The sequence below is a fragment of the Lepisosteus oculatus genome, chromosome 4 (genome assembly GCF_040954835.1).
Source record: "Lepisosteus oculatus isolate fLepOcu1 chromosome 4, fLepOcu1.hap2, whole genome shotgun sequence".
Lineage (NCBI taxonomy): Eukaryota > Metazoa > Chordata > Actinopteri > Semionotiformes > Lepisosteidae > Lepisosteus > Lepisosteus oculatus.
In genome coordinates this window covers 54,110,731-54,126,255 of record NC_090699.1, presented here as the reverse complement: position 1 = coordinate 54,126,255, position 15,525 = coordinate 54,110,731, and the positions used below count along the sequence as shown (strand labels likewise).

At 38.0% G+C, this 15,525-nt stretch overlaps 1 protein-coding gene across 2 annotated transcripts in view; it reads left to right on the top strand.

Moving 5' to 3' along the window:
* LOC102697681 (caM kinase-like vesicle-associated protein) overlaps positions 1-15,525 on the top strand; it is a 73,960-nt gene that overhangs the window by 52,647 nt on the left and 5,788 nt on the right. For both annotated transcript variants that reach the window (XM_015347389.2, XM_006630706.3), the window contains 9 exons: positions 5,228-5,335; positions 5,566-5,697; positions 8,060-8,134; positions 9,448-9,586; positions 10,108-10,228; positions 13,075-13,150; positions 14,529-14,665; positions 15,001-15,079; positions 15,398-15,485. In XM_015347389.2, the coding sequence (XP_015202875.1) occupies positions 5,241-5,335; positions 5,566-5,697; positions 8,060-8,134; positions 9,448-9,586; positions 10,108-10,228; positions 13,075-13,150; positions 14,529-14,665; positions 15,001-15,079; positions 15,398-15,485 (942 nt within the window). In that variant the 5' untranslated portion in view covers positions 5,228-5,240. The remainder of the gene's footprint in view (positions 1-5,227; positions 5,336-5,565; positions 5,698-8,059; positions 8,135-9,447; positions 9,587-10,107; positions 10,229-13,074; positions 13,151-14,528; positions 14,666-15,000; positions 15,080-15,397; positions 15,486-15,525) is intronic.

Here is a 15,525-nt window from a genome sequence, read left to right as displayed (position 1 = left end):
CCAGGGACTGAATTCACATAAAGGTCTAAACCAGCATCAGTTACAGACACAAATTATCACCAGTGACGATCCCAGCTGGAACAAAAACCAGCAGGCTCGTGCTTCTGGACCAGGATTGAAAACCACTGACCTAGGAAATCATACAATGGCTGAATAATAGTTGCTATAAATATTTTTAAAGTTTTCATTTGTAAATGATATGTTACATAGGAATACACATATGATGCCATTGGGGTATTACAAACATATGTACAGTACAGTAAGCACTGCATACTTTAATTAAAAACAAATGTTTTGCCCAAGCGGATAGTAAATTGAACTCTGGAAGAGAAACAAGTACAGTAGTTTGCTCTACTATTTACTTTGTTAAACAATGAATGATACAGCAAAGCTCTGAACAGTAAAGACCCAGAGAGTACTCTATTGAAATGGCTATTCTTTTAACAATAATGTCTTTATTATTCTCCCTGTGTCTCATATACCCTTCTTCGTGCACCATCAGTTCCCTATATCCCATTCTTGTAGTACTATAACAAGGTGTAATACCGCAGCCCAACAGTAACTGCTGTGAAACAGATCAATTGAGCAGCCCAAATGAAAAAGTATTTTATTCCAAAATAGTTTTCAAGGTGATATCAGTGCTCTTGGTTGTGCCATGGATAATTTCATTGTATGCTCAAATGCCAGACAGCTGCCATGTTCTAAATTGTGATGGGTTTAATGACAGCATCCATAGTTCAATTGGCACAATCAAGAAAAGAGTAAAACAGAGGAGCTCTGGAAATTAGTTTAACATATTGAATAATTCAAGGCAATTTATGGGGTTTACAGCAGTTTGTCCAAAAATTGATTGATGTTTTTTGGTAAATGGACATTTAAAATGTAGTCCGAAAGCTATTTGGAGCCTTCTCTGTGGAAATCGGCACAACATGCAATGAAATTTGTCTAAAGTTGGAGAAGAGATAGAATTTATCAAGCATAAAGGCACTTAATTGCCAGAAAACAGCCACTGTGGTGTGTGAGTGCAGGTAGTTACAGTAAATAACAGAATATTATTCTTTTTCTGTCATTAAGTTAACAAAAAGAAAGCTTTTTTAACAGAGATTTAAAGCTTAACTTTACTAATGTACATTTTGTAAGTATAAAAAATATTTGCTGAGAAGGTATACAGCAGCAATATTAATCAAATAATTAAGTGTAATTATTTGAAAAATCAAGAACTGTCAGCTAACAGTGGTGGTTATGTGAAAACACTAACATATAAAATACATGTGATATTAAATGAGGTGATACGTCACAGCAATAGCAGCACCACAGGCACTATTTCACAGGCACAGGATCACCACACACACTAATTCACAGTGGCAGCATTGCCATGGCACTATTTTATAACCACAGCATCACCACAGACACTATTTCACAGCCACAGCATCACCACAGACACTAATTCACAGTGACAGCATTGCCATGACACTTTTTTACAGCCACAGTATCACCACAGACACTAATTTACAGTGACAGTATTGGCATGACCATTATTTTAAATCCACACCATCACCACAGACACTATTTCACAGCGGCAGCATTGCCATGGACAGAGTTTCACAGCCACAGCATCACCTTAGACATGATTTCACAGACACAGTATTACCATAGACAGTAATTCACAAGAACAGCATTACCATGGAAACTATATCAAAACCACAGCATCACCACTGACACTAATTCACAGCAACAGCATTGCCATGGACATTTCTTTACACATGTCTGGAATCATTATTTGTAACTTACAAACAAAATATTCAAATGTACTGACAACATTACAAAGCCCATATTGATCTTGAATTACTTTGGAAAAAAAGTGTCAGGTGTTTGTCTAGATCTTAAAACTATTAGGATTCTTTTTTTCACATGTGATTTAAAAAATTCACCTTTGACTACAGTCAGTGTGATTTGTGTTTGGACAGAACTCAACAGACCTCCAATTTATGGACAAATAAGGCTCATGTGAACATGTTTCTGGAGGCTGTGTGCTGGCTTGCTAGCACTGGGCTACTGCAGGTTTTGTATGGACTGAACATGCCTGTGATGCCTGATTTACAGTATAACTGTGTGCTTCCAGGATGTATCCGGAATCAAATCCTTTCTCATGCTGAAGTTTTCTGTTTAAATCTTTGTATGATTCATCATATATCTTTAGACAAATGCTGATACAGTAGCTGCAAATCAATTTAATAAACAAAGGGAACAAGATTCTAATTTGCTCATTAATATTTGAAAGATACCATCATGAGGCTTTCCTTGTGCAGTGCTTTGGAATTATCTGCTCCATAGGGTCCAGCTGTGAAATGATCATTTATGTAAAATGAGCTCCTGTTGATTCAGATAAACTGAAAAAGGCCATGTCATTTAATATTAAAAAGCCCACTGTGCCATAATAATCTTGCAGTAAATAGACAAACTAATGCGGAAAAAGAAATGAAGAAAAATGAACCTGTTCAGAAGCTGTTACTAGTCAAATTGTGTCATGACAGACTGGAGATATGAAAAAGATACTGTATGTTCTTGTCTTTATAGCTGTCTTGATGACTCTCAGTACTTAGCTACTTCAGATATACTGTATGCCTTCAGACAGATTCATTCATCATTCACCCATTCGTTATCTAAAAGCTGTGTATGCCTGTTAAGGATCAACGCAAAATGGAACAACGGGTAGGAGAACTATACACAGGAGAGGATGCCAATCCATAGCAGGGTATGCATATGTGCACAATTTAGAGACAATTGACAATAAATAAACAACCTGAATCAGACAGAGGAGGAGATAGGGAAACAGAAAACCTGCAGAAGGTGTGGATAGCATGAAAACTCCACACAGGACTGGGGTCAGGATGGATACCGGCACCTAAGAGCTGTGAGGCAGTAGCACTGACTTCTGCTGACTAAAAATCCCCCTGGACAGATTCAAGAGTGCATTTATTAATCATTTTCTAAAACTGAGCTCCAGGAGATCTAGATGTGTACAACAAACACAACACAACCTATAGTACCTTCTATTACACAGCTCTGAGTTACTTTAGGGACCAGAATGACTTAAACTGAGTAAGTCTCACGGTATTTCCCCAATCATACTTAAGCCTTAACCAAAGGAGGGGTTTTAGAGTGTTTAAATAGTCATTAGGGATGGGAGTTGTGCCCACAGACAGGGGAATTTTGGAGAGCTGTGGATTTTTTTATTATTTTTTATAAGGGCTAAACTAGAATACTATTTCCTAAATAATGGCATTTGAAGCGATAACCATCATGGAGTTTAAAAGGGAAGGTCTTGCTACATTAATTGTGATGTCCTAGAACAAACAACAAGAAAAGTTGATACCGTTAAAGAATATGCATGATACAAAACGATTTTAAATAATGATACAGTGGAATTTTGTGATGTTATTTTGTTTTTGTCTTCAGATTCTGTGCCCGTTTCTGGCTGGTTCAAAATTGCTCAAATTTTTTTACATAATTTGGTCTGGGACCAGAGCGAATGAGTTGGACATTAATTTTGTTTAGCCATATGTGCCTGTTGGTGTACTGTATATGCTGTATTAATTAATATTATGTTCCAGTGATTTATAATTATTGAAATAATGAATGCTATTTATTTCAGAATTAATCAAATAAGGATGGCACTGGACCAATTAGTGTTATGCACATCCCAGAAAGCAAGCAGAAAGCAGCGAATATCTGCTAATTCAATAAGTTTAAAAGGGCTCTAAAACATTTGTAATATATAACAGTGAGAAATAACTTATGGTAGCCATAAAGGTCAAATATAAAGGTGAAGGAATGTAAGAGGACCAAAAACTGATAAAATGTGGTCACACATTTTATTAAAAGCCCTATTTCAGAACCTGGAGTATGAATGCTTTGTTTTTCGTGAGTGAGGTGTAATACAATCCACATCTTTTCTTTTCACATTGGCATAGTAATCTGGTCGCTTTCTTCTGGGTGTCTTGAGGCCTTTCTTATGTTTTAGTGTGTCATATTTATGTCCCTTTGATCTTTCAGTTGTGATGATGTGGGTGAGTGATTGCATTAGGTCCAATTGCCTTTCTTCCTTCTGATACTGATTTTGGGAGGATTTTGTTTGCTCTCTAACCCAAATTTTGACATTGCTGTGCGTGAATCACGGCTAAACATACAGTACCTCTAGGAAACTGTGATTACATCAATATGCCCATAAAAACACAAGTGATTCATCCTGTGTCGGGAACTGAAAACCAAACAAAGAGTGGCAGTCCATTTGACTCTGTATTCGTCCTGACTAGATTAACTTGGAGGCAGTGTGAAGGCTAATAAAAATGGTCACAAAAATATAACCTCAGCTTTGAATTTATTTTTCTGATTTTGTTCGACATTGAAGAAGAAAGGAAAGTGCAAATATTATCAGCCTCATAAAGTAGCATGATTTTCTCAAAGCTATATCCATAATCATTTTTTTAATGCCGTAATTCACATTGCTTTACGATTGCAGCCCATTGGTGGATGAGGAGAGTTGAAATTCTGGTAGGTGTATTGCAGTCTCACCTTGCCACCGACTCATGAACACAGCTGTGTGTGATCCTACGCTTTGCCCTGTGGCCTTAATAATTAATGGAGCTTCAAATAAAACTTCTGGAGGAGGTCAATCCCTAATCTCACCCACCTCCGCCTACCTACAGTACATACTATATAAACATCAAGATTCAAGATTCAAGATTTCTTTATTTGCCATATTCAATAAGTATATTGGAATACTTACTCGTTCAGCTGTACCCAGTAACAGTAGAGAAAAAAAATAGGCACAAATGACAAACAGACATGGACAATAAATTTAGACAATAGAGGTTATAATACAGCCAAGACAGGACATAGTGCAAATAGTGCAGTACCTTAAAGTGCAGGTGCTAATTTGAGCTGTTTAAGATGCGGACTGCTTGGGGGAAGAAACTGTTTTTGAATCTATTGGTCAGTGTTCTGATACTGTGATACCTCCTACCAGAACTCAGGGGTGAAAACAGATCGTGGCCAGGGTGAATTGGGTCCCAAAGTACAGCTCGAGCCCGGTTGTGGTTGTGGTTGTGTATCCTGGGCACGAAAGTATAGTTTTCTCGTCTGCATTACTGCTTTTTCTTACATTATGCCCTGTTATGCCTAATTGACACTGTACAGTAAACTCTTGTCATATCTTGTTTTTCAGGGCAGGGGAGGTCATGCCGTTTGGCTGTCTGACACTAGGGGAGAAGAAGGATTATAACAATCCCTCAGAGGTGACTGACAAATATGACTTGGGTCAGATTGTTAAAACGTGAGTACCCGGGGTGCCAATTTTTGTGATTTGTTGGAACTTTACAGAGAAGTAAAAAGCATACATACTTCTCCACTATGTGAAAGCCTCTTCACCATTATGTAATTTTACTTTCGTAAAATAATATAATAAAAAGAAGGATAGTACGTCTTTTATAAGAACTCTACAGTGATTGCTGTTGCTTTACTTGTTCTTCTAATATCACATGTGTGTTTGCTCTCTGTTTGAAGGGAGGAGTTCTGTGAAATTTTTCGGGCCAAGGACAAGGCCACGCTGAAAATGTACACCTGTAAGAAATTCCTGAAAAAAGATGGGAGGAAAGTTCGGAAAGCTGCCAAAAATGAGATCCAAATTTTAAAGATGTGAGTGTCTTTTTCCTTTAAAGAGAGGTTTTTGTAAGTGGTAACAAACCATAAACATATTAGTCCATACAGTATGTCCAGTGTAATCCTGGATAACCATTTGAAGATTAATCATCCAGATAATATTGTCTACCATCTCTGTACCCTTGGTTCTCAAGCACACAGTTCACTTGTTTTGCTAACTTTGTTGCTGTGCACTCTTTTAAGATCATTTAAAAAGTGTTACTTTCACAATTCACATTCACAATCTCATGTTTTGCTTTTTGTCTCTTGAACTATTTATTCATTGGAAAGGAGGTTCAATTACAAGAGTTCGGCTTTTATTAGGTACGGTATTTATTGGCTGCTTCTCCTTAATTATTTTTACTGTCAACATCTTGGGTGTTCTTCTCAATGAATTAAAGTGAAAGCATTTTCAAAACGTATAACACTTTTCTTAGTTTCTTGCAAAATCAAGCAAAATCATTCAAAGCCTGAAAGACTGCATTCAAGAAATGAAATCTGTCCCCAAATACAATGTGTCTAACACCCTAAATCGATCACCTAAATCAAACACCAAGTTTTCCCAAAATGTTGTGGGTGTGTGGACCAAACTGCCCAGTGATTTGTGAGTCTTGTTGTCCGATCTACCCGGATTACATCACAGGGATGCCTGGTTCTTATTTGATTGGTAAATACTGTATGTAGTCTGTAATTTAATAGAGGAAGCTGATTGTGACAAATTTATATTGTGTTGCCTTGAGACAGCAGCGTTCAGCATTCACAGTAAAATTTAGACTAACCACTTATCAACCGAAATCCTTCAGCATATGTCATAATACAACAATGGCAGCTGCAATAAGATTAAGAGTACCAATTCGAGATTTTTCACATTTACAGGGTCCAAAAGACCCTAGAAGTAAGAAAGTAGAGTCAATTATGCTAAAACGTTTAGAATAAAACTGCAGTTATCTTTTGTACTCACTGAGGTGCAATAAAAAGAAACTTCTAAGCATCTACTGTACTGTATAATCTTTCAACTATTGCTAGTTTAAAGTTGGACTTGCATGTGACCAGGAACTGCAGAACACGAGAATACTAACACCTTGACTTTTTCAATAGGAAATTTTGACAGTTATCTTTTCCAATTAATGGTGACATCATTACAAAAAAAACACAATTGATGTATTACACATAGCATGATGTAATATGAAGGAGCTTGCATTCCTAAGTACTGTATATAAGTATTCATAAGGAAGGTAAATACTCATGTACTGTAGGTTTCATGGACTTTTACTTGCATACTTTTATAAAATTTTGCTCTGTGGTTGATAGTTTTAAATATACAGTATACTGTAGGTTGTGGTTTTTAAAAACATGCAATTGCTCAATTATGATATTATATAATTAATTATATTAAATATTTTTTAACAAGCCATAATAATACTAAATCAAACTTTTACATTTTCTAATAGCATGATTGAACTCAAACTAGTTACAAAATATGTTTCAGTCTGAAACAAAAAGAAGCTCTCTGAAGTGTTTTTGACACCAAATACAAAATGATCACAATTAAACTAAAAAATATTTTAAAAATATAATTTCTGATATCGCCCTTAAGAAGGCTAGAATGCAAGAGCAATGTGGGTATTTTTTTCTGAAAAATTGTCTTTGTTTTTCTGACAAATTTTCTACTTGTATTTGTACTAGTATACAAGTTAACTGATATATCACTGTTTCAGAGCTTGTCTTCCCTTTTGGTTATATTGCATTAGCAGGTTGAAATTTACAACAGAATTCGTTACTGGCAGGAGACCACACAAACACAGAAAACTAAAATATCTGAAGACTGCCGCTGTTCATTTGCATGGCTTTTTCTCTCTGTACTGGGAACAAAATGTGATTTACCTCCTTTCCTGAATAAATAAAATGCATATGACACCACACTATACAGTACTTATTACTTACAATGTGTTTTCAAATAATGTTTTTTTTCCTCCTATTGTGTTTCATAATTATTTCAGTGCAGTTATTTCTCATGTTGTTTGCTTTATGTCTTAAAAGAGGATGTTTTGTAAAACTAAAAAAAAACCCACAATGTTTCACAATGTGTGTTGTCTTTGATTTTGTCTTTCTACCAGAGCACACAGGTGGCTAAGTCAATATTTTTAAGCAATGTAAATAAATATTTGGAAATGTTTGTAAACTGAAAAACATTATTTTCAGTTTCTCGGTTTTGATTTGTCCCACTATATATATTTATATACTTAAATTTGTTTTGGTTCTACACATTATAAAACAGTTTCTCCTGCCTGGAAGAAATCTGTAGATGTACTACGTCTCTCTGCTACTCTAACTTCCTTTCTCCTTTCCCACTTCTCAGGGTGAAGCACCCAAACATTCTCCAGCTGGTAGATGTTTTTGAGACCAAAAAGGAGTATTTCCTGTTTCTTGAACTGTGAGTCAACATCTCAGTCTGGTATTGTAGACCAGATTAAACTAGAAGGAGGTGGTACAGTACCTGCATTATAAAATCAGAATTCATGGTGAATGAGCAACTGTGTCTGAAGGCTGCCTGACAAACATACTCTCACTCTCTTTGTTTTGGCAGACGCTTTCTAAGCCTTTTGTGGTCTGAAATGATATATACAGTACAGGGAGTTGTTCTGCACTGATATCCTGATGCTCTGTCTGAGAGTTGCTGTACATCTCAGCATTCTTGACTTGTTATTTTATTCATCAAGATGAACCATTTTCTCTTCAGTTCTGTTTTATTCACAAAATTCACATAATACCTCTGATGACTGTACTTGTATCTGTATCTGTCAAATTATAGGTCCATGACTTTGTTTTTTAGGCTAGGATGGAAATATTACCGTGATTAATTTACAGACTTGTGATGCCATCCCTGTATCTTTACCATAGTTACTCTTTTTTTTAACATCACAGACCTTCCCTCCCCCAGATCTGCCACATCTCAGTTAAAAACAACACCTATGAGATCTCACGGAAATGGATATTTATTTATTGCTGTAAAGGAGTCACAGTGACTCCTTCTTCAAATCACTGCACATCTTTTAATACTGAAAGACCATATGGACCAGGAACCACACTCTTGAATCAGAGCCATTTTCCCCCAGCAGTGTAACTGACTACCTTCAGTCTCTAGACAACTTTCGGGATAGATCTATAGTGTCTGCCTTGAAGCCAGACACCTGGATTCTTGCGAAGAAAGCCCTCAGGGAGACCCAGTTGTAAAAAAAAAACAATGATTAAGGGAAGGGTACCCATCTTTTAAATTATTTTAAAAACGAGTCTGATAATGCACCTCTTGATTAGTTTTGATGAAATGATGTGTTATATTATGAATACAGTCATGTAGAGATACTCACCATCTGAAAATAATAAGGAGGTGTGAATTTCATATATTTAAGTTTTACCATATCTGCGGGAACAACTCTTGTTTTCACCCACAATTACCTTTAATGTTGTCTGGTCAGTGAAACCAAGCCAGATACATTTTGACAGTCTGACCGTGAATTATCATAAAACTACTATAAATTAGTCAGCAGAAAGCAAATTCTCTGAGTGCAGAATTCAACAGGAGATAGGGTCCACTCATATACATGAGTGGATATTTGGCTGATCAGTCACTCTGATGTTCTACATGTGTAAAATACAGTCAAAGCTCCTAATCTGAGCACTCTGGAAATAAAGGTATTATAGTCACCAAAAAGTGACTTTGACAATAGCACTTTTCTTCCTATACAGTGCCACAGGCCGGGAGGTATTTGACTGGATCCTTGACCAGGGCTACTACTCAGAGCGTGACACCAGCAATGTCATCCGTCAAGTGATGGAAGCAGTGGCTTATCTGCACTCCCTGCGCATAGTGCACAGGAACCTCAAGGTATGGTTCCCTCTGCTGGGGAGATTAGGTACTGCACCAAGCAAAAATCGGGCTGACATCCATCATCACTGCTTGCACAGAGGCTTTATCCGTTCCTGCCAAGTTATAAATATGCACTTCACAGCATTGAAGCTCTGCTTGACACTGGGATAGAGAAACTGGAGCAAATCAATTAGACTAAAACAAACTGTATCATGGTGAATGGTCTCCCTCCTAATACATGTAATGTTAAATTGGATCCTTTGGAATTAAAAGCACAATATACAGTAAATGCAAACTATTATTAATGGTACAAGTTAGCACCACAGGAGAGAAAAACAAGGTAAGCTTTTTTTTATAATGAATCTTAAAAACCCTGAGGGAAAAAATGCAATTATAAAATCTGTAGATCACTAAAATATCTGTATTGCCTTGTATTTTTGAGCAGTCATCTTGAAAAGGATGTTCAAAGTGTCAAAATACCCTTTCCTAGCCTTTTCTTTTTTAAAAAAGGGTGATAATTACTGGAAATGTCATTTCAGCTTGAGAACCTGGTTTACTACAACCGCCTGAAAAATTCCAAAATTGTCATTAGTGATTTCCACCTGGCCAAGTTGGAGAACGGGCTCATTAAGGATCCCTGTGGGACTCCGGAGTACTTGGGTGAGTCTGGTGGGAGAAAAGGGCTGGTGAGCTACAGAGAGTTCTGGTGTTTTTTAGCTATCAGGTTCTTCAAGTTCTCAAGGAAACAGCATTCTTGTGATGAACCTGCACTGAAGTACAGTATGTAGCCTTCTCAGGGTCCTCTTTAAACTTTTATGTTGATAGTGAGCCTGATCACAGAGAAAAACTCATCACATCTGCTGTATTGCAGAATAAATGTCTTCAATACTTTACAGATATTTACAGACTGCACAGTGTGGTACAATATGACATATACACTGCCATGTGACAACACATGCACTTTAGCGCACTGTGTTATGATGCTGAGTATTTTAATAGGCATCAAAAATAATAATCCACAAATGAAAATGTACTCCAGAGAGAACTGTTTGTCTCTGTATGCTCATCAACATTACAAAGCAGGAAAACCATCACTGATAAGAAGCTAAACAGAATGAGCAGGAAGGAAGACTCAGCTGAAACATGAGAGTATAGAGAATCTTTCACAATATGATGATGTTGAGTAAACTAAAACATATACTGATGGAAAAAAGAAATGCAACATTTTCTGGAATGAGAATACTATAGTTGCAGCTTAGGCACTTTCACAAAAAGTTGTCAATTTGTTTTAAGCCCTCTGACCAGCAATACAGCTTGTGCAGTGAGGCATTACAACTTGCAAATCACACGAAAGCTCGTTAGGTCCACTTTTACCTAACTTGGTCCATGTGGAACAATGCCTGATCAGGTCACCTTTAAAAAGGCCTTAATTCAAAGCTTAGGCCACAACAAGAAAAAGGCAACACAGTCAGATTTCTGTGCATTCCGTAATGCCTCGAATGTCACCAGAAGCAAGGGAGAGGGCCATTGGCAGAAGGCAGGTATGTCATGTGCCAGTGTTGCCAGACACTATGGAGTAAGCCGCTCCACTGTGTCCCAACTGCGGAGAAGGTCTCAGCAGACCGGCAGGGCAGACGACCGTTCAAGATCTGGTCACCCTCGAGTGACCACACCAGAGCAGGACCAACACATCAGACTGGTCCATCTGAGAGATTGTTTCAGATCTGCCACCCTTACTGCTGCTGAAACTGCTGGCAGACACAATGCCCCCATCACTGACAGGACAGTGAGGCTCCATGCTGCTGGCCTTAGAGCAAGGCAACCTGTCAGAGGCCCTCTTCTCACACCTCCTAGACGTCACACCCGACTGCCTTGGGCCAGACAGAGGCTGTGATGGACTCGTCAGCAGTGGCATGAGGTCCTCTTCATGGATGAGTCACCCTTCAGCCTGTTTCACACAGACGGGAGGGCCAGAGTGTTGAGGAGGAGGTGTTGCATTTCTTTTTTCCATCAGTATATATTTATGAAGCAGTGATAAGTACTAGTAGTTAGAAAACAGAGTTATACAGATAAATCATGTTACTTAGTCTAAGACTAGGACTATCAGCATTCTTGACAATGTGTCTGAGTGCTGAAGAATATTCTGAGCAGACATTTCTTCAAAAATAGCATGCATTTAAAAACAGAAACTCTCACCTGTCCATTCTCTACCCAAAGACTAATGAATAACATTGCAGAAGCAAGACTTAAAGATCTCCTTAACCTTCATGAATACCAGGAATTTTCTCCACCTGATTGTAAGGTGTCTCCATGATATAAGTATGTGACATACTATCCAGAAAAAACAAAATCTAACAAAGCACAATAATTAGTGCATAATAGAATAGCTACAAGCATAGCCAACAGTAAGGTCAAGGTGTACAGTACATCATCCTTCTTGTTTTGTCCCTTCATAACAACAGTGTATCAAATCAGACAAACTGTAGCAGAAATCCTCTGGAGATAAGACTCACCAGCTTCTTGTCGGTAAACCGCAAATAATCAGCTGGACAGGTGCTTCATTAATGGCAAAAGAGATGGACATCAGTGTGCATCAGGTCAGGGCTGGGAGGTGGTGTGGTGTGGTCTGGTGTGGTCCCACCCATAACACTCACAGATGCAGCTGGTGTACTTTTTAACAAATGACCTTCTATCACCAGGCCTGACCCAACAGCACTGCTTAGTGTTTTACCAGTTTTGCACAAGATGTCATTATGTGACATTACTGTGTGCCTTTGATACAGTACTGTGAGCTCTGTTATAATTCATTACTTATTCAAATCAATTTCAGGAAGAAAATCTTCTGTTTTTTGCTGGTGCTTTGTGCACACACAGTCTTCTTTGACTAGAAACTTGCCAGTTTAGCTTGACAGAGGTTTAGATGAGATAAAATCATTTTATTGGCCCTATACAATTTCTTGCATTAGGAATTTGTTTTTTTTGCATACCCCAGCTTGCTCTCCATGAGACACACAGACAGGGAGAGAGAAGCCTGGGGTCAGAGCACAGGGTCAGCTATTGTACAGCACCCCTGGAGCAGTAGGGGTTAAGGGCCTTGCTTAAAGTAGGATCCCACCAAAGTAGGATTCCCCTACCAGCTGTGGGATTTGAACCAGCAACCTTCTAGCCACAGAGCCACCGCTCCACCAAGGTTTACTTGGATATATATATAAGGCACCCTTATCGATGAACCCACACACTAATTTATTAAGAGGATTTTCTCACTACTAATCAGAATCTAATTTTATGTATTATCAATCTCACAAGGTGTTGCTGAGATATCAGACCGAAGTTTATGTTGTATCTTGAAACAGTCCTTTTCTCATTTAAACAGGTTTCTCCTCACCTGTACTGTGATAATCACAGGCTGTTCAAGAGTGCACTCCCTAAATAAATTAAAACAAAACAGAAGAGCAGGCATCAATGGTTTTAAATTGCTACTTATAATTATTTGGCTCTCTGCACAGCTCCAGAGGTGGTTGGCAGACAGAGGTATGGAAGACCAGTCGATTGCTGGGCCATTGGAGTCATTATGTATATATTGTAAGTATTTCATTGTTAATGAGATTAGGAGGATGTCTATTTCCTTGGCACATGGTTGTAGCATTGTGTTTATATTGTATTATTTATTATTATTTACATTATATTATTATTATATAATTATTTATTATTATTTATATTGTATTATTTATATTTATATTATATTTATTTCTACAATATGTGTTCTATTATAACATCCACTAAATCCTTTAAATGAAAATTAATTATGTTAATTCCTCCTCCTAATTTTGTATAATATTTATTTTATTGGGAAATCCATTGTGGACAAGGGCATAAAGGTACCATAAGACTGTTCCGTAGAAATAAATATGGCTGGGATTTTTTGACTGGGTGAAATGAGCTCCTGTGGAACACGACAGACTCCACCGCAATACAGAAGGATGTCAACATTCCCTGCCTTGAATCTTCGTAAATAGCCACATTCTATATAACCTAGTCCACCCCATACTGTAATGTACTAGAGTATATAGTATGTACAGTATGGTTAAAAGGCGCCAGCAGTCATATCACCCTGCAACTCACAACTGGCAACCCACTGAAGCTAAGCAGGTTTGAGCCTGGTCAGTACCTGGATGTGAGACCTCCTGGGAAAAACTAAGGTTGCTGCTGGAAGAGGTGTTAGTGGGGCCAGCAGGGGGCACTCACCCTGCAGTCCTTGTGAGTCCTAATGCCCCAGTATAGTGATGGGGACACTATACTGTAAACAGGCGCTGTCCTTCATCTGAGATGTAAAACTGAGGTCCTGACTCTCTGTGGTCATTAAAAATCCCAGGGTGTTTCTCGAAAAGAGTAGGGGTATAACCCTGGCGTCCTGGCCAAATATCCCATTCCTCCTAATAATCCCCCTCTGTGAATTGGCTACATTACTTTGTTCTCCTCCCCCCCTCCTCCCACTCTGACGGCAGGCGGAGCGACGCGCCAGCTGGAGTATTTCTCGGTCGCAGTTAATGGTAACGTCAGCTCAAAGATTTTTGGAGACTGGTGTGCCGACAAGCGGACCCTGCTGATGCGAGATTAACGCTAGGAAAGAGAGAGAGAGTATGGTTAAAAGGCATAAGTAACCCTCTCTAACATGATAATAAAAGTACTAAAGCATTGGATTTAGGTTAATCAAAAAATCCCTCCTCTGTGACCAGCAGATGCCTGCACTTCCCAGCTATTTCCCTGCTCCATGATTAGCACGCCCCACTGTAATGAATGTAATGTAATGTTGAATTCACAGATATCGAGACCCTACTGTACATAAAATCTAACCCTTTGTCACTCCACTTGGTGAGTGCCTTCATGGCTACCACACAGAACTGAGACTGTGTTCAGGCAGGATTCAGTGCAGCTTAAGACATGTCTGTTCTTTTCACAGGCTTTCGGGTAATCCTCCATTTTATGATGAAACTGATGATGAGGACTACGAGAATCATGACAAGAATTTGTTTAGAAAGATCCTGGCTGGAAACTACGAGTTTGATTCTCCATACTGGGACGATATTTCTGATTCAGGTGCTCAGATTAATACAGACATTTAATTAAACGTCTTTTCTTTAGACACACACAGCAATACACATGCATTATATAGTCATATAACACTGTATATACATTTGCCAGCACCAATAAATTCATTAATAATGCAAGATTAGTTCATTTTCATGCTAAAGGCCAACAGATTTCCATCTGTTTCCTCTTTGATCTAATGATTTAGTTGATTTATCCTGTCTAGTGTACTTATTTTTATTCACTAAGCTCAGAAATGTTTAACAAATGAACAGTTACTAAGTAGATTATGCTGCACGTGTTGGTTTCTCAATGGACAACTGCCTGTGTTGATTCCTTTGCAGCCAAGGAGCTGGTGGCCCGTCTGATGGAGGTAGACCAGGACCAGAGACTCACTGCACAGGAAGCCATTAACCACGAATGGTAAACATTTAGTGTTTTAGTAAATTGTGTCAAACGTATTTTTAAGATGCCATTTTATAAAGAAAATGCATTTAAATGTAATAAGAAGTGGTTCTTTTTTCCTAAAAACTGAAATATGTGTTGTTTTTGCTACAGACAGTTATGTGCTGTATGTCATGCATAGATATAATCACTAAGGGTTTGTCACTTTAAGGATTAGATTGCATTAGTGTGTTTTCTTCTCATTGTTCAACATTAGCCAAATATCAGTTGCTAATCTTCTTTATTGAAACAAATTATGGGAAGGGAAAGTCATGGACTTCTTTCATCTTGCCTCAGGATTTCTGGAAATGCAGCTTCAGACAAAAACATAAAGGATGGTGTCTGTGCGCAGATTGAAAAGAATTTTGCCAAAGCAAAGTGGAAGGTAATCTTCTTGCTTTTTTGCTGCTGTTTTGTGCGCATAC